The 20680-nt window shown below is 40.6% G+C and overlaps 1 protein-coding gene across 2 annotated transcripts in view; it reads right to left on the bottom strand.

Annotated features, from left to right (window-relative positions):
* The window catches only part of LOC124544823 (bleomycin hydrolase), a 101481-nt gene that overhangs the window by 8723 nt on the left and 72078 nt on the right, over positions 1-20680 (bottom strand). For both annotated transcript variants that reach the window (XM_047123517.1, XM_047123516.1), the window contains exons 7-8: positions 14951-15177; positions 2659-2779 (exon numbers count right to left, since the gene is read on the bottom strand). In XM_047123517.1, the coding sequence (XP_046979473.1) occupies positions 2659-2779; positions 14951-15177 (348 nt within the window). The remainder of the gene's footprint in view (positions 1-2658; positions 2780-14950; positions 15178-20680) is intronic.

The raw sequence follows: 20680 nt of genomic DNA, 5'->3' as shown, positions 1-20680 counted from the left end.
GGCTTACGGAGTATATATATATGTATATGCAGATGTATGGGAGACCGCTGTAGAGGAGGCATACCTACATGAGCAGCATCTAACAACAATGTTTTTTGATAGTGAAAAGACATTTCCTCAAGTTAACAGTATATCTCGTGGGAACATTTTAAGTATGTCAACTGCGATCAACAGCAAGTTGTCTGTAATGATAAATCTTGTGGAGTGTTATTTTTTTGTGGACAACTTCTCCATTTTCTGGAATGAGTTTCTCCATTTTCTGTTCCACTTCTATTTCTACATCACCCTCTCACGAATTACTGCTGACCCTGAAGAGACTGGAAGAATAGTCTGCTGGAAAATATTGCACTTTTCTCTTCTGAAAAATAGCCAACCAACTTTCTGTACCTAGTACTGTGATCTCCATTACCTTTTAGTAGTGCTTTAAACTACTGACACTTTGTTGTGAATTATTCAGCAATCTGTCACTAGGATTTCAGTAGTTTTATCTGAGGGGCATTTCTTTGGGTCTCTTTGCAGCTTTGGATCTGGACTTAAGTAAACAGATGGTGCCACAGTGAAAACTGACAAGTTACAGTACGGAGGGGAATCAATTCTGTGGTGTATTTTATATACTCATACCTCCTTGTTATGTCCAATGCCTTTACTGAGAAGCTCATATCTCTTTCCACAGTCAATCTGCCACTTGTACTCCACGAAACATGATCAGTATTTCAGTTTTGTCCATTATCTCTCTCTCTCTCTATCTATCTCTCTCTTTAATTCAGAGAAAGCTTCTTGCACAAGTGATTTTCTGATTAGAACCTGTCTGTCAGACTTCTCCTACATATTGAATATAATTCATTCTCTTTTTCTTCTTCTTCTTCTTCTTCTTTAAAATATTGTTAAAATGTTAAGTAAAACCATATGTTTGGTTGTTCTCCTTAGTTGACAAGGCCATTTGAAAGCAAAATATTTAACCAACTTACCAATTCACTTTCTTATTATAATAAAACATGAAAAGATGGTTGTGTTTCCCTCTGACAGTACACCTAACCGATATAACTGAAATATTTGCCTGGGTCAGAAAATGTCTGTACCATCCCTCCACATAATGCTTACTTTTTTGAAGATTTTACTCAATAGAACACCAGAGCTAATGGCCCCAAGTGGCCCCCAGACAGACAGACAAGACACACACACACACACACACACACACACACACACACACACACACACACAGAGAGAGAGAGAGAGAGAGAGAGAGAGAGAGAGAGAGAGAGAGAGAGAGAGAGAGAGAGAGAGAGGGGGGGGGGGGGACTGAACGAGACACAGCAAAATAATAGGATTGGAATGTTGCTCCAGTGAACTTGCCCCGGTACAGGCAGCAAAAGAGTTAGTGTGCCACATGGTGAGGTGGAACAGTGAACTGGGGTTTGGACGTAGGTGGGGGTGTGCTTGACAGATGGAGTGATGGTATGGAAGGTATGAGAAAAGGGGTGCAGGTGGGTGTAGAAGGAGAGGATAGTGTTAGTGGAGATTACGATCAGGAGGATTCCAGGATTGAAAAATATGTTATAAGGACATCTCCCATTGCTGCAATTCAGAGACCTTGGTACTGCAGGAGGTGTAGGATCAAGACTGCACAAGTTGTGAAGCAATTGTTGAATTCAAGCATGATACATTCTGCTACTGGGTAGTCAAAATTGCTCTTGGCCACAGTTTAGTGACGGTCATTCTTTAGAGTCGGACAGCTGATAGATAATCACAGCCATCTTTCAAAGATTGTGCAAAGATTACAGTATGACTGATTCCACAGGTGACCCTGCCTATAACAAGATGGGATATGCTTGAGATGGTTGTGAAATATGATATCCTGGGTTGATGTGTAGGGCAGGTCTCTCACCTCCCTAACAGGGATATGATCCTTGTGTCAAGGGGATGGGATCTGAAGTGGCATAGGAATGGAATAGGATGTTGTGTAGGTCAGTTGGATGATGGGGAACACCATTTTGCAGGGGTAAGAAAAATCGTGGGTAGGGTATCCCTCATATCAAGGCAAAGTCCTGACAAAGGATACGTATCAACTGTTCCAGTCTGGGGTGGTACTGGAAGATGAAGTGGGCACTCCTTTGTAGCTGGTTGTTGGTGGCAGGAGGACTGGGGATATGTGGGGATACTGCACAGAAATTCTATTGGTGGTCTAGTGTAGGTCTTGGGGGTAGTGACTGTCTGTGAAGGCCTTAGTGAGATCCTTAGCATACTGGGCAAGGGAATTTTTGTCACTGCAAATAGACTGGCTGTATTGGAGAGCTTTTTTTGGTGTGGAAGGAATGGCATCTGTTGAAACCACCAACGTCAACAGTACCTGCATTTCCACAGCTGCTGTGCCTCCCACATAAAAAAATCCCTCCCTTATAGGCTATGTTGCTGTTTTTACAACACAAAAGTCTGTACACCAAGCAAGAGTGCATCAGCACTTACTGAATTCGCTGCATTCACAGAACATAAGATTTCGGGAATACTATTGGTATTGTAGTGAAACTGTCCCCAAATCTAAAATATAACCACACATGTGATCCTTTTCACAATTTTATACCAAATAATCCTTCATTGCTGTTCATACCACTCTTAACATTTGATTAGAGCTTACCAGTGCCCTGTATGACAGATACTCACACCAACTGAGACAGCTGTGAAGGCCATTGCATGATTCATTACACCCTCTCCATACACGAGTCTATCAGCCTTTGAGAGCCCCACAGTAACATCGACACCAAAAACTAATTTGTAATCGTGTCTGCAACAAAAATAAGACAGTTAGTTACTTCTGTATTTTAGTATCATAAGCAAGATAGTCACAAGCATCTTGAACAGCACAAAGATATGCATAAATAAATATAATGTATACAGAGAAAGTGTGTCTTAATTTTGTTCTGCGAAACTGTATAAAGAGAAAGTCGTTAATGAATGGTTTAGCTGAAAATGCATGCAACTCAAAGACAAAATACACTGAACCTTTCTCCCTCTTTTCTGTCAAAAATTAGCAAGTTGTCCACCTACATGTAACATTATCAACATACAACACAAATGTGCCTGTGCCTTGATCACCAAACAGTAGTAGTTCTGAGCAATGAAATGGTTTGCACAACAATGTTATAATTAGTGCCAAAACTTGAATGAATACATACCAGTGGACATAAATTAACTAACAAAATAAGATCAGTACAATAGACAGATAATATTAGTAACCAGCTGTTCAGCATTCGCTGCAGGATATAGGTGTCCAAAGACTTTTCCACACATTACAATCATCAGGGAAACATTCCACGTGGGAAAAATATATCTAAAAACAAAGATGATGTAACTTACCAAACAAAAGTGTTGGTATGTTGATAGACATACAAACAAACACAAACACACACACACACAAAATTCAAGCTTTTGCAACCAACGGTTGCTTCATCAGGAAAGAGGGAAAGATGAAAGGATGTGGATTTTAAGGGAGAGGGTAAGGAGTCATTCCAATCCCGGGAGTGGAAAGACTTACCTTTGGGGGGGGGGAAGACAGGTATACACTCGCGCACACACACATATCCATCTGCACATATACAGACACAAGCAGACATATGTAAAGGCAAAGAATTTGGGCACGTCCGTTTTTCCCCCCTACGGTAAGTCTTTCCGCTCCCGGGATTGGAATGACTCCTTACCCTCTCACTTAAAACCCACATCCTTTCGTCTTTCCCTCTCCTTCCCTCTTTCCTGATGAAGCAACTATTGGTTGCGAAAGCTTGAATTTTGTTTGTGTGTCTATCAACATACCAACGCTTTCGTTTGATAAGTTACATCATCTTTGTTTTTAGATATACATTATAATCATCAGATATACACATCCATGTTGGTCCTGCACGATTTTCAATTTCGAGGACAAATAACAGTTAAATGTAGAAACAGAAGATCCCGCATCAACAATGAAAAATACATAAATGTATGTGCTCCTAAATGAAAAATATTTTATAGCATAAAGGTTTCCATAAATTATTGCAACAATAATAGATAGAAGTTTAGATAAGAAATGGCAATCCATCTGACATGGGAATGGGCCGATCTGTCATGTCAAAACATGCCCTGAAATATTTTATTGCCATGTGGCTGGAATTGTAAACCACTACTAGAGCTGTAGTGGACTGTGCTTGAGCAACATGGCAGGCAAGTATCCTCAGTTGAGGGTGCATCAGTAAACAGATAACATGACATGGAGTGATCATAATTTGTTAAGTGAAGCTTAGTTTTGTTGATAGTTTCTTTGGAACAATTGTCCAAAGTTACTCTTCACTCAAATTTGCAATTCATTTAATACTGATGATAATTACCAGCTGCTTTTGTGGTAGTGTAAGTGTTAAGAATGAAGATAATGCTCAGCAGTGTACAAACCCAGTTTTGCTAAATAAAACCTATTATCTGTATAAATGCAAGAAAGACTTACATGAAATAATAAATAAGCACCAAAATGAAACATGTGAAACTGAAAGAAAAATCATCTGAAAGACGTATTGTACAAGGTGACCACAAAGTCCCATTAACCTCCCATTAATAACCAACATAACACCTAAACTTGAATAAATAACATGAACAACAGTTCTTTAAAGGAGTTTTCTCCACATAAACCATGTACAGCTTCTCTTGATAGGAATGCACCGTTACCAACTGAGATCTACAAGACTGGGCTCTCCGAATTGCAAGTGAGATGAATATTGGTGATCTCAAGTCTTCTTTGAGCTGGTTAAGCAGATTAAAGAAATCGTACAGTATAGGAAGTTGCAAAACAACAAAGTCATAAGCTTTTGGCCAAAAAGACCCTCATTGGAATTAGGCAACGTTCTCGTTCTCTCTCTCTCTCTCTCTCTCTCTCTCTCTCTCTCTCTCTCTCTCTCTCTGTGTGTGTGTGTGTGTGTGTGTGTGTGTGTGTGTGTGTGTGTGTGTGTGTTCAACATCTTTGCTATATGGTGAGTCGCAATCTATCCTTTTCAAAATATTGTCACAGTGATAAGTATGGGTGTATTGCTATTTCTACAGCTTTACATGTCTTCAGGGACCAAAAATAAAGAAGTACTTTTAGTGACAAAAATCATATAATCAACATATCAAAATAAACAGAAAGACTCTTGAAATATGACGGAACCATTTTAACCAATGTAAGCAGTCAATTTATTACCTTAATTAACCATGCATAAAAATTAAATTACTGGCCAGTCTTGGCCTCAGGACATTATCAAGTGTATGATACTGGTAGTGTGTGTGTGTGTGTGTGTGTGTGTGTGTGTGTGTGTGTGTGTCACATTAAAAATGTTTGTTTCGTGTTATGTGACGACTGACACGAAACAAACATTTTTAAATGTGGCACAAACATCACTAATAACATGTATCTGATAATGACCTAAGGCCAAAACTGGTAGTATGTAATTTATATACATGCTTCATTAAACGAATAAAACGGACAGCCTATGGTGGTTAAAATAGTTCCATCGTTTGGCCAATACATTGAGGATGTTGACCTGTACACGTGACATTCGTCAAGTGTCACATCACTTTATTGTGACAACTTTGGGTAATAAACGAGGAACAGTTTCATTGCCACTAAAATACACATCACTCGAAATTATCATAAGAACTGTGTTACAGGAATTGTTATAAAGTTATGTAACATTAAATACTGCCTTGATTTACTTTCATCTGATAGTCATTTTTTGTAAGAATTACATATGCTAGAGTTATGTTGTCTATATGAACTGCCTCTTACTCAAAACTTTTTGTGTTTGAAATTTGCTTGTGCCACTTGGAATATTAGAACCACGTGGCAGTGCTTTGCTCTATTGTCATGGCCAAACTCGCACTAGGCAGGAAGGGCTGTACAAACCTCAGTCATGAGCTGTTCTTAAAAAAACTAGTAACTTTAACAAATTAAAAAAAAAATACTTACAGTGCATCTTAGTAGCTAAAATGTTGACACTGTATTTCTTTCGTTGCATTCCTGCATAAAAAATTACAGGGTGGGCTTGGGCATGTTGAATTGGACCACTCCCTTGTGAGTTGTATATCAGGGGTAGATATCAGCTTGCATACCACGTACTACAATATTTGGAAAATTCTTGAATACTGTCCAGTTAAAATATATACTTAGTCAAGAAATGACTATTTCAAATAGTTTTGTTAATCTGAGAAGGTTCCCAATGCCTAACCAGCATATTTCAATGGAGTATTTGACTATAACATTGAACCAAAAGCGTAATAGAAATGTGTCTAAAATGACTGTAACGATAAACCATGCTACGTATACTGACTTATAAGTAAAAAGGTGACACCAGCTAATGAAAATGCAAAGGCAGAAAATCCTGTGGATTTGTTTGTATCTTGGGAATATAATACTGATACTACAATGCTGAGCTTATGTAGGAGATAAGTGGAGAGCGCACAAAATAAGTTGGCCCATGTCTGCACAGATAGTACGGTAGAGGAAGGGGAGGGTCAACAGGAGCGGTGGCCGCTCTGGCCTGGATAGGTACTGTGGTTCAAAAGCTTAAGTACGCACACAACTTATATCTCACATAATGTATAAACTACAGCTAGTGAATCTACTTTTATTGTATCAACAGGTTATGTCAGTACTATCAACAATTCGAGAAATATGAATGTTCAATGTCAATGATTTTTCACTAAAGTTCTAAACACGTAGTAGTCACATAAATAAATGATCAATTCAAAGCAAAGCAGGATATAATACCACAGGAGATAATGTTGCTTGTTACGACACTGTTGACATAAAATAGTGTGTTTACATTTTGTGGCGTGCACTGCAGCTGTAGCAGTTATAAAGCTAAGTACTTATTTGTGCTTTGTAATACAGTTATTAAATTTAATAGATTTTAGCGGTGTTGCGTGCCGTTTGTGGTGAAATAACGACTTAATAAACTTTTGTAATCGTTCGCTCACTGTGCTTTTTAGAGTTTTCAGTGCATTGAAGTCGTTTAGTAAATTTCGTGCTTTAGTTTTCAATTGACGTTTGTTATTGTTTCTAGTGAAATATTTCAGTAAAATTTTCATTCAGTGTTTTAACTTCGCTTAGTGTTACAGTGGCCGTTTGAACTCTTTGGTTTTGGCTAATAATTTTGTGAAGTTTTGTTGGTATTGGTTTTGGCTGTGTTGTAGTAGTATTAATACACATAGTTGCTTTCTTAGTAGGCAGAGAATTTCGAGACCATTGTTAGTTCTTAAATAGTCCTACTGGTGTAACTGAACTTTGGTAACGTAGATATATAGTTTTTTTTTTTTTTTCCCAGCAACTGTAAAATTTTACCATGAGTGAGAAGCGTGGGCTCTGTCATAGGTTTGTGAGTAGTGGATTACGACGTGGGATTTGTTCAAAGTATTTTCATTGGGGGGAATGCAGTGGGGACGCCAGTGGTCATTTTAGTGAGATTCACTCCTGGGAATGCAGACTCTGTAGTAGAAACAAGATGGTAGAGGAGCAGGAGCGTAAGATCTGTGCCCTTCATGTGCAGTTACTACGCGCAAAGGAGGAACTAGATAGGTTGAGGAGGGTGAAGAGTGGTGGGGAATGGGAACTGGCAGTTGGCAAGAAGGCAGCTAGGAAGAGGAGGTATTCAGTTTTATTTTGCATACATGCAATAGATATGACCAGCTGTCAGAGTTGAGTGGAGAGGAGCCTTGTGTAGCTGTAGATGTAGGGAACTTACAGCAGTCCTCAGCAATTAAGAGGCCTAGGTTAGTTGCACAGTCTAGCAGAAAGAAGGTTCTACTGCTTGGTAGTCCGCACGGTAGAGGTGTGGGCCAGCAGTTGCAGGAAGTGTTGGGGGGGTGAGTACCAGGTCACCAGCATTGTGAAGCCTAGTGCAGGGTTGGCTCAGGTGACTGAAAGCATAGGGGAGTTATGTAAGAATTTTACGAAGGAGGATCAGGTAGTGATAGTGGGTGGAGCAGGGAACAGTCTCGATAGGGACGGGGAATATGATGTTGGTAGTGACTTGGTTCAGATAGCTATTCAAACTAGTGGCACTAATGTGCATTTCATGCAACTGTTTCAGTGTCATGATTAGCCTCACCTTAATGCGGCTGTTAGTCATGTTAACGTGGGGCTGGGAAGGGCACTGATGGCAGAGGGCATGGATCACATTTCTGTGGTGCCAGTTGGGTCTATCAGTAGATCGGGTTTTACTAGGCATGGCCTGCACCTCAATAGGTAGGGGAAGGGGATGCTGGCTAAACTTATAGGTGACAGTGTAGTGGGTAGTGGTAGTGGTAGTGGTGGTGGTGGTGATGGTGGTGGTGGCGGCGGTGTCACTCATGGAAAAATTCCTGTAGTAGTTGGTGTTAGAGCTGCACCTTTTTTAGACTGAAGTCAGCTGATAGACATACCTGCTTAAAGGAAGTCCCTCTAACTAAGGGTTCACCTTCAGAGGATGTAATGTTTCCAAGTAGAGAAGGAATTTGCATATTTCATCAAAATATAAGAGGTATTAGAGATAAAGTTAGTGAACTGCTAATAGATGTTGACTCTGAAATTATTGGTATATTATAGGTCCCCTAACTCGGACTTCAGAGCATTTCTGATCAAACTAGAGAGGGTTCTTGAGTCACTATGTAGGAAGTACCAGAAAGTAGTTATATGTGATGACTTCAATATTAATTTTGTATATGATTGTGCAAGAAAAAGGATGTTGGTAGATCTCCTAAATGCATATGATCTGATGCAAACTGTGTTTTTTCCAACTAGGGTGCAGGGGAACAGTAGCACAGTCATAAGACAATATTTTTATTCATTCTTCATTACTAGATGGGCATTCTGTTAGTAAAAGCGTGAATGGCCTTTCAAACCATGATGCACAAATTTTAACACTATAAGGATTTTGTACTCAAACCAATGTTACATATAATTACAAACTATGTAGGAAAGTTAATCCAACAGCAACAGAGAGTTTTTTTAAAACTTGTCAAGGAACAAGAGTGGTAGGATGTTTATAGTGCCGATAACATAGATGATAAATACAATGCTTTCCATAACACATTTCTCATGCTCTTTGAGAGCTGCTTTCCATTAGAACATTCTAAATGGGGTACTAGCAGTAATGGGCAGCCCAGGTAGCTGACTAGTGGGATAAGGATATCATGTACAACAAAGCGGAAATTATATCAAAATGTTAGAAGTAGTCACAATCAAGCTACAGTAGCCCATTACAAACAGTATTGTAAGGTGCTTAAAAATGTTATTAGGAAGGCAAAGAGTATGTGGTATGCAAATAGAATAGCTAATTCACAGGATAAAATTAAAACCATATGGTCAGCAGCATAAGGCTGACGATATAAAATCAGTTCGCAGTTAAAATATTTCTGTTACTGATGAATCAAATATATGTACAGTATTTAACAATCATTTTCTGAGCATTGCTGAAGAATTAAATAAAAATTTAGTTTCTACAGGAAATCATAAAACTTTCTTGGAAAATGCCTTTCCGAGATTGATGTCTGAAATACTCCTCTGTGATACAGACAAGAGGGAGATTGAGTCAATAATTAAATCACTGAAGACTAAGGACTCTACTCTCATAGTTATGATAGAGTGTCTAGCAGAATATTAAAGTACTGTGCTGCACATGTTAGCCCTGTATTTAGCCATATTTGTAATTTTTCCTTTAGGAATGGTCAGTTTCCTGAGCGATTAAAGTACTCAGTAGTGAAGCCGCTTTATAAAAAGGGAGAAAGGGATCATGTAGATAATTTTAGACCTATTTCTATGCCATCAGTGTTTGCAAAAGTTGTTGAAAAGGCTGTGTATGTAAGGATAATTGATCATTTTATATAATACTATTTGCTATCAAATGTACAGTTCGGCTTTAGAAGTTGTTTAACAACTGAAAATGCTATATTCTCTTTCCTCTGTGAGGTACTGGATGGGCTAAACAAAAAGTTTCGAACGCTTGGCGTATTTTTTGATTTAACTAAGGCATTTGATTGTGTTGATCACAAAATATTGCTCCAGAAGTTGGACCAGTACAGAATATGGGTAGTAGCTTACAATTGGTTTACCTCTTACTTTAGGAACAGGCAGCAAAAGCTCATTATTCACAATGTTGATAACAGCTGTGATGTGGGATCTGAGTGGGGTACTGTGAAGTGGGGGGTGCCCCAGGGATCAGTGTTGGGGCCGCTCATGTTCCTTATTTATAGAAATGATATGCCCTCTAGTATTACGGGTAACTCCAAAATATTTCTGTTTGCTGATGACACTAGCTTGGTAGTAAAGGATGTTGTGTGCAACACTGGCTCGGTTTCAAATAGTGCAGTACATGACCTCAGTTCATGACTTGTAGAAAATAAACCGACATTAAATCACAGCAAGACTCAGTTTTTACACTTTCTAACACACAATTCAACAAAATCTGACGTTCTAATTTCACGGAATGGGCATATGATTAGTGAAACTGAACAGTTCAAATTGCTAGGTGTTCAGATAGATAGTAAGCTGTCGTGGAAAGCCCACGTTCAGGATCTTGTTCAAAGACTTAATACTGCCATTTTTACTATTTGAACGGTATCAAAAGTGAGTGATACTTTGACACGAAAATTAGTCTACCATGCCTATTTTCATTTGCTTATGTCATATGGTATTATATTTTGGGGTAACTCTTCCCATTCTACAAAGATATTTTTGGCTCAGAAACGGGCGGTTTGGGCAATAAGTGGTGCGAGTTCAAGAACCTCTTGTCGGCATCTGTTCACGAGTCTGGGTACTTTGACATTGGCCTCTCAATATGTATATTCCTTACTGTCGTTTCTTGTTAACAATATCAGCTTATTCCCAAGAATAAGCAACCTTCATTCGGTTAATATTCGGCAGAAATCAAACCTGCATTTGGATCGGACTTCCTTAACTCTTGTGCAAAAAGGTGTGCTGTATACTACTGCATCCATTTTCAATAAGCTGCCACTCGAATTAAAAAATCTTAGCAGTAATCCACGCGCTTTCAAATCGAAACTGAAGAGTTTCCTCATGGGTCACTCCTTCTATTCTGTCGAGGAGTTCCTTGAAAAATTAAGCTGATTTTTATTGTATTGCTGATAGCGTTTACTTAATCTTATGGACTGACCTTTTTCAGGTTCATGAACATTTATTTTTATCTGTTATTACTTTTATGTTGTAATTTCATGTACTGACACGTTCCATGACCTTGGAGATTTGCTCCTCAATTTGGTCCTACGGAACTTGACATGTAAATAAATAAATAGAACATGTGTCACTTGGAAATTGTGTGTCAGTCCCCTGACAACCTATTTGGCAATATTAACTGCAAGTAATATTTTCTTTCCCATCTTCTGCATCTTTCTGAAGTAGTGAGGCCTTGAGAAGTATTCAGAGCTATGTTTATTGTTTAGAATAGGTATTAGCTCCTGCAACCCTCTCGAGGAAAGTTTTTAACGAATGAAAACAATTTTTGGGAGTATAGTGTAATTCGGTAGATAAAAGGTCCACTTACCAAGTGGTGGCAGGAAAAAACACATGCCTTTATAGGTGTGTTCTCCTGCCGCTACTTGGTGAGTACATTTTTTATCCATCCAGTTACACTATATGTTCAAAAGTTTTTAATGAGATTTTTGCTACAATGTTTGCCTCTTCCCACATACATTTAATGACATCGCATATACACAACTTTCCCTTCACCTGCCACATGTGGGAACTGCAGTGCCATGCTATGTAGGAAAGAGACAGTGACGAGAATGCTTGAAGTGTGCAGGTCGGCAGGTAGCAGGTGACTGAGATGAACCGAGGGGTGGACTCTTCCTGCACTCAGAATGAAAATGCATTTCTGTACAGAGGCCAAGTTATTTTGTGCGAGCTCTATATGTGCTTTCAAGAGATAAAAAATAAATTTAATGAAAAAAGGACTGTCAAGGTCAAGTTATAACATGAAAAGACTACAAGAAAGTAATTCAAGATTATGTTACAGTAACAGTTTACTAAACTCAAACTAATTACTCAGTACTCCCTAACAAGTTTCACAATTAAAATTTCTTGCTTCCTACTTGCAATCTGTGCAAACAGTTTTAGTATTTAATTTGTTTCTCTCCAAGACGTTTCACAGTTCCACAAGTTTCTTCTTTTGTGTGTGTGTGTGTGTGTGTGTGTGTGTGTGTGTGTGTGTGTGTGTGTGTGTGTGGGGGGGGGGGGGGGGGGTGGGTGGGGGCCACGTGCATGCACATTGCAATGGGCTGGTAGCCAAACAGTACCAAATACTTACTAGTTCACAATTTAGTTATTACTTTTAGAGCCTTTTAAAAACAAAGATATAACACCAATTCAAGAAAAAGAATTAACTTAAACTGAAATACAGGCCAAATCTGGAAATATAAAGTGTCATCTTCTTTTCAAAGTACTCTTCTACATGTAGGAGTATATATTATATTGTCAACAAAGAGCAACAAAGAATTAGCTCAGGGCACAAAAAGTTGCGATTGGCGATTATACCTAGTAAAAATTAAGCCAAGACCAACATCAGCATAAATTGTGTTATAAACAGAACTGGCACTATTTTTAATAATCCTGAACAGTTGAGAGAGGAAGGGGTACGGGTGTGGGGGGTGGGTCCGTAACAAGCACTGCACTAAACTACTACAGTATGTCGCATGGCATATGTTCTCTTATGTGATGCCAATTTTTCACATACTCGTATTCCCAGACTGTCTGCAATAGGTTATTCTTTGTATCCCCAATGCCTGGGCTTTAGTGTATAAGTTTTTTCAACATTAAATAAACTGATTTTCAGGGAGCAATTGAAAGTTTGTGTTTTTGTGCCACTGTGGCAATTTTTCCAAGATTGTTCTACTTTTTTATTTAATCTGCAATATCTTTTCGTATCTGAGAAAACAAGGAAGGCAATCACAGATTGTCGGAAGCACCAGTTATATCTCTCACAATTCCAACAATATACTTATATGTTGGCATACGAGTCAATTCAGTTGTGGTTTATTGCACCTTCTGCCCATTTGCCTTAGCAAAAACTGAACTGTAACTCGCTCATTCTACATAATGTCACACAGAAGTTTCTCAGAAATCTATCAAGCATATAAAGTGATAAGATTTCAGGTGCATCAGGTCTTCATTTTTCCCTTCACTACGAGCTACTACATTATCAGTTTTCAAAGAACTGGCAATTTATTCTTTGCAAGTAACTCTTGATGTGATTTTGTCAGTACAAGAAGTATTTTATTTGCAAACTTCTGAATTACTTCTACTGACTTCACGATAACTCAGACACAGGGCTAAAATACATTAGTCTCATTCATCCACAGAACTGTTTCTGCCTTATGGCAACCAAACCCAGCACTCAGTTGCTGAACGCAATCTACAATATGACTTCAGGGACCCCCTCTCCCCCCCCCCCCCCCCCCTCCCATCAGCAATTTGGATATTCCTATCCTGACGTATGGAGGTGGGAACTCACCCTCCAAAACATCCTCGCATGTTCACACCCTCCCAGACTTAATCGCCATTAATATATCCCCACCCTCTTTCTTCATTGTACTTTTTATTACATATTCTTCTTTTTATGTCCTAGTTCTTAATTACCCTATTTGTTTCTGTTCTTGTTAACCTCTCATTACTTCTCACTCTATCCTTATCATCCGCAGCCCAAAGCTGGCACAGTGCTCACCAACCTTTCTCCTCTACCCTACGCTTTCTGATGCCTCTCCCTTCATCTCTGTCTACCTTTGTCCTCTCTAAAGTGGGTCCCTCTCATCCTGGAGTTTAAATGACCTCCCTTCCTTTTAAACTTCTCTGACCTATTTATCTCTCTTCCTTGAGTAAAGAATATTAGTTAACTAGGAAGCATGTCAGTGTACTCAGATATGTCTAGTCCCACAAATTTCATGTCCTGAAGGTAAGGACTGGCCAGCAGGTTTGTCTGATAATTTATAAATGTCTCTTCCTCTGTTATATTTAGTAAAAATCACTCACTGAATGCTAAAAGGCATTTAGCCATCAAGCGGCACATAAATGAGACTAAAAACTTTACTAGCTTTTGGACAAATCAAATGCTTCTGAACTCTCATTACCACAACTTCCTCTGTTATGCTATGTTACATTTTGAGATTGCATTACTAAGAAACAATTCTAACATATGACTTTTGTCATTTAAATACGTCACATAAATGTAAATGTTTCCACCTGGAACGTCAATTTGTGATGCTTGCGATTTTGGTCACCGTCCGGTAGGTCCCACATGTACGCCACCGATCACACTGCCACATTTCCTACGGCTGCCACTATGGTGTGAGGGCACTACCACTACTTAAGTTCAAACATCAAACAATGGAAATCCGGGACAGAATGTAACAAAACTGTGAAAAGGAAAGTTGCTACTCACCATATAGCGGAGATGCTGAGTCGCAGATAGGCACAGCAAAAAAACTGTCACAAATATAGCTTTTGGCCAGGAAGGCCTTCATCAGAATTAGATGAGAAACACACACATACACACTGATGCAAACGCAACTCACACACGAGACTGCAGTCTCAGGCACCTGAGGCCACACTGCGAGCACCAGCATCAGTGCATGATGGGAGTAGTGACTGGGTGGGGGTAGGAGGAGGCTGGGGCAGTGAGGAGGAATAGTAGGGTACGGGTGGCGGCCAGTGACGTGCTGTTGGGGGGCATGCAGGGACGAGGTGGAGAGGGAGGATAGTGGAAAAGGAGAGAAGTAAAAAGACTGGGTGCAATGGAGGAATGAGGGCTATAAAAGCATCACACCTATACGTTCATTGTTTTCACGGATGCCTTGGTATTCTCATCTCTCTAATCCCATTGCAATAACATGATCTGAAGTGAATTGAAAAGTGAACGAATTTCATCCAGAGTAACAAAGATAATTAAAAATAAATTATCAAAGAACTCACATGTCTAGGTCTCCAATTCCCAATTTCGATGCAAAGCGTTTTGCAATTTCACAACCAAACCAGACAGGATCACCAGCACGAATTGAGTCTGCGCACAATTTCATGAGGAGTTCCACTGGTTGGTTATTGTAGATTATGCGGCGGCCTCCAACCATATTACCCAAGAAATCAACAGTATATGCTTTACCGTAAGGACTTGTAGATCGAGGATCTGTTACTAAGCACACCTATGAAAAACACAAGAGTAGGAACAGTTACTTACAACAACAAAAAATGGAAAATACAGGAATACAATGGAAATATTATGAAATGGATAGTTGCTACTTACCATGATACAGTGGAGATTCTGAGCCACAGGTAGGCACAACAAAAAGATTATCAAACAAGTACGCTTTTGGCCAAAAGGGCCCTCATCAGAAATAGACAACATCCACACACACTCACTCAAATGCAATTTACACACATGATCACATTCTCTGGCTGCCAAAGCCAGACGACGATGAAGGCCTTTTTGGCTGCAAGCTTACTTCTTCGAACAGTCCATTTGTTGTGACTATCTGCGATTCAGTATTTCCACTGTATGGTGAGTAGCAACTATTCTTTTCACAATATCACAAAAATCACATAACTGATGGACTGCAAGGACACAATACAGCACAACTTCATTTGTTATTAATTTTATTTCTTTGAAAGTTGTGCCTACAAAAAACACATCACTTTATGGATGACAGGTGAAGAGTCGATGTATGATTCAAATAATTAATAACATTAATATAATAGAGGGAAACATTCCACGTGGGAAAAATTTATCAAAAAACAAAGATGATCTGACTTACCAAACGAAAGCGCTGGCATGTCGATAGACACACAAACAAACGCAAACATACACACAAAATTCAAGCTTTCACAACAAACTGTTGCCTCATCAGGAAAGAGGGAAGGAGAGGGAAAGACGAAAGGATGTGGGTTTTAAGGGAGAGGGTATTGTCCCAGGAAGGGGAAACTTTATTGACACATTCCTGGGGTCAGATACATCACATGATCACACTGACAGAACCACAGGCACATAGACACAGGCAACAGAGCATGCACAATGTCGGCACTAGTACAGTGTATATCCACCTTTCGCAGCAATGCAGGCTGCTATTCTCCCATGGAGACGATCGTAGAGATGCTGGATGTAGTCCTGTGGAACGGCTTGCCATGCCATTTCCACCTGGCGCCTCAGTTGGACCAGCGTTCGTGCTGGACGTGCAGACCGCGTGAGACGACGCTTCATCCAGTCCCAAACATGCTCAATGGGGGACAGATCCGGAGATCTTGCTGGCCAGGGTAGTTGACTTACACCTTCTAGAGCACGTTGGGTGGCACGGGATACAGGCGGACGTGCATTGTCCTGTTGGAACAGCAAGTTCCCTTGCCGGTCTAGGAATGGTAGAACGATGGGTTCGATGACGGTTTGGATGTACCGTGCACTATTCAGTGTCCCCTCGACAATCACCAGTGGTGTACGGCCAGTGTAGGAGATCGCTCCCCACACCATGATGTCGGGTGTTGGCCCTGTGTGCCACGGTCGTATGCAGTCCTGATTGTGGCGCTCACCTGCACGGCGCCAAACACGCATACGACCATCATTGGCACCAAGGCAGAAGCGACTCTCATCGCTGAAGACGACACGTCTCCATTCGTCCCTCCACTCACGACTGTCGCGACACCACTGGAGGCGGACTGCACGATGTTGGGGCGTGAGCGGAAGACGGCCTAACGGTGTGCGGGACCGTAGCCCAGCTTCATGGAGACTGTTGCGAATGATCCTCGCCGATACCCCAGGAGCAACAGTGTCCCTAATTTGCTGGGAAGTGGCGGTGCGGTCCCCTACGGCACTGCGTAGGATCCTACGGTCTTGGCGTGCATCCGTGCGTCGCTGCGGTCCGGTCCCAGGTCGACGGGCACGTGCACCTTCCGCCGACCACTGGCGACAACATCGATGTACTGTGGAGACCTCACGCCCCACGTGTTGAGCAATTCGGCGGTACGTCCACCCGGCCTCCCGCATGCCCACTATACGCCCTCGCTCAAAGTCCGTCAACTGCACATACGGTTCACGTCCACGCTGTCGCGGCATGCTACCAGTGTTAAAGACTGCGATGGAGCTCCGTATGCCATGGCAAACTGGCTGACACTGACGGCGGCGGTGCACAAATGCTGCGCAGCTAGCGCCATTCGACGGCCAACACCGCGGTTCCTGGTGTGTCCGCTGTGCCGTGCGTGTGATCATTGCTTGTACAGCCCTCTCGCAGTGTCCGGAGCAAGTATAGTGGGTCTGACACACCGGTGTCAATGTGTTCTTTTTTCCATTTCCAGGAGTGTATTTAAAGACAAAGAGTTTGGGCAGAAATATGTCTGCTTGTGTCTGTATATGTGTGGATGGATATGTGTGTGTGTGTGTGTGTGTGTGTGTGTGTGTGTGTGCGCGCGCGAGTGTATACCCGTCCTTTTTTCCCCCTGAGGTAAGTCTTTCTGCTCCCGGGATTGGAATGACTCCTTACCCTCTCCCTTAAAACCCACATCCTTTCGTCTTTCCCTCTCCTCCTCTCTTTCCTGATGAGGCAACAGTTTGTTGCGAAAGCTTGAATTTTGTGTGTATGTTTGTGTGTCTTTCGACCTGCCAGCACTTTAGTTTGGTAAGTCACATCATCTTTGTTTTTTGATAAATTAATAACATTATGTATATCTCGACAAAACATGTCCTGTGTAAATTCTACACTGAGTAGTTTGCCAAATGGTTGCTTGAATATTCATCCAGATGGGCACACATGCCTGCACAAGACGTGCTACATGCTACTCTGAGATTCCCGCAGGACGTCTGACATATTTGTGGATTTGCACTGAAGAAGGTGGATCCATTGCCCAACTAGGCCACTCAAATTATATGAATGTGTAGTGTCTGTTCTTTCGGACGGAGGGGTGGGGACAAGATGACGGTAAAATTACACTGCTCTCCTGAAAAACCTAAGTAGAGTCCGTGTCGACGAAAGAGTTTGTGTGTACTGTAACTGCTAGTGATACTGTAACTGCCAGCAGGGATACCTGAGCCAAACAGGCTTTAAACAAGTAGCTAAACAATCCTAAATTTATTACCTTCAGAAGGACAGAAGTCTTGTACTGCAGTAAAGGCAACTGTCCCAGTAAAGGCAAAACACAAGCATATCAGGAGGCTCAGAATTAGGTGTTACAACATCTAAAACCTTAGCTATGGGTTGGCCACTCTGTTACTCAGATAATACACAAAGTACAATCGGATGGAAAAATATGACAATAACCCATGCATGGAAAGGACAAGAGAACTGAAATTGCAGAGAGATTAAATACTGCTGAACAGAATGCTGAGAGACTCCAATTTAAAGAAATGGAACATTAAAAAAAATATGGAAAGAAAGTCATTTTGAGAAACAAAGGAACTAAAGAACTTGATGGTTACATAACTTTTAGTGGTGGTGTATAGAAAATGTGGGCTAATTAATAAAGACAGTAATTTTAGTATGTTTTAAAAATCCAACCAGAGATGATTAAATTAGGTGCTGTACGATACCCGATAAACATACTAAATAATTAGTATGTGGGCACGACAATCAACAAGCTGTCTTTGCGCATGAATGGTCACTGACAAACTGTGGCCAAAAAAACAACTGGACCACCCTGTTGCTAAGTACGCTGCCCAACATGATGTTCTTAATGCCAATGACTGCTTCACAATCTGCACCATCCGGATCCTTCCCACCAACACCAGCTTTTCTGAATTGTGCAGGTGGGAATTCTCTCTGCAATACATCTTACATTCCCGTAACCCTCCAGGCTTCAACTTCGTCAGTCCTTGTCCTGACCTACCTACCTTCTTCCCTGTTCCCATTCCAGCACTACACAGCCTCCCATTTCACTGATGCACCCAGTCTTTTTATCCTCTCCTATTTCGCTACCTCCCCCCCCCCCCCCCCCCCCCCAGCCCTCCTCTAACCTCCTCACTGTATCTAGCTGCCTTACCCTCTCTCCACCTTGTCTTCTCCTCCCTGCCCCAGCCTCTTCCTCACCCTGACCTGGTTGTCTCTCCCATCACGCACTGCTGTTCTGGCTTCAGCTACCTGACTGTGGCCACGTGTGTTAAGAGTTTTGTGTGTGTGTGTGTGTGTGTGTGTGTGTGTGTGTGTGTGTGTGTGTGCGTGTGCGTGTGACAGTCATTTTGTTGTGCCTATCTGACTCAGCATCTCCACTATATGGTGAATAGCAACTATCATTTTCATAATATTGTTACTAAATAATTACTATGGATTCAACAGATACAGATACCTGTAGAATTACAGCAGCATAAGATAAGGTTTTGTAAGGTTCCTCATCTGTGAGTGGACTACACTTCCTAAGGAAATTTTGATGTACAAAGAAGTCCAACATTATATCACATGTGCTTTTTTAAATATACTTATTAAATTCATTAAAAGAAGCTGGAAGCAACATATATGTCATTGCTGCTGTTGCTGGTGTTGGTTGTGGTACTGTTGTTTTTCTGGCGTTATGCCCAAAGAAGGGTTTGATGCAACTCTTTCACACTAGTCTATCCTATGCGAGCTGCTTCTCCTCTGAATAACTTCTGCAAACTACATCCATCTGAACCTGCTTACTGTATTCATGCCTTGTCTACAATTCCTCCTTTAGCCAAAAATACACTTCCCTCCACTACCAAACTGACAATACCTTGATGCCTGAGGCACTATTCCATTGACTGATCCCTGCATTCAGTCAAGTTGTGCCACAGATTTCTTTTTTCCTCAGTCCGATTCAGTACCTCTTCAATAATTACTCCGTCTATCCATCTAAGCTGTAGTACTCTTCTGCAGCATTGCATCTAAAAAGCTTCTATTCTCTTCCTCTCAGAACTGCTTACTGTCCATATTTACTTCCATACAAGGCACACTCCAGACATATACCTTCAGAAAAGGATTCCTGGTGCATGCATTTATACGAGATGTTAAAAAATCCCTATTTTTCAGAAATGCTTTTCTTACTACATCCATGCTACATGTTTTATTCTCTCTGCTTTGTCCAAGGTCAGTTACTTCACTGCTCTAATAACGAATGTCATCTGCTACTTTAGTGTGTCAGTTCTTAATCTCATTCCCTTAATATAACTTGATTTAATTACACTACATTCAATTACCTCCATTTTGCTTTTGTCAAACTCTTATAAGCTCTTTTTACAACATTACCCATTCTGTCCAACTGCTCTTCCAAGTCCTTTGTTTGTGTGACAGAATTACAATGTTGTTGGCAAATTTCAAAGTCTTTATTTCTTCTTCCTGTACTTTAATTTCCTTCCCAAACTTCTCCTTGGTTTCCTTTAATGTTTGCTGTACGTACAAGTTGAACAACATCAAGGATAGGCTACAGCCCTATCTCACTCCATTCTCAATTACTGCTTCCCTATCATGACCTGGTTTTTGTACAAACTGTATAGAATCTTTTGCTTCTTCTGTCTTATAAAAGCTACCTTCAGAATTTCAAAGAGTATATTCTAGTCTTCACCATCAAAAGCTTTCTCTAAGTTTACAAATGCTGTAAACACAAGTTTGCTTATCTTCTACGACACGGTGTAGGATCAATGTTGCCTCTGACATTCCAATATTTTTCCAAAACACAAACTGATCTTGCTCGAGATCAGCTTCTACCAGTTTTTCCATT

The sequence above is a fragment of the Schistocerca americana genome, chromosome 8, assembly GCF_021461395.2.
Source record: "Schistocerca americana isolate TAMUIC-IGC-003095 chromosome 8, iqSchAmer2.1, whole genome shotgun sequence".
Classification (NCBI taxonomy): Eukaryota; Metazoa; Arthropoda; class Insecta; order Orthoptera; family Acrididae; genus Schistocerca; species Schistocerca americana.
Note: the sequence above shows the minus strand (reverse complement) of the source record. Positions and strands in the feature narration are given on the sequence as shown.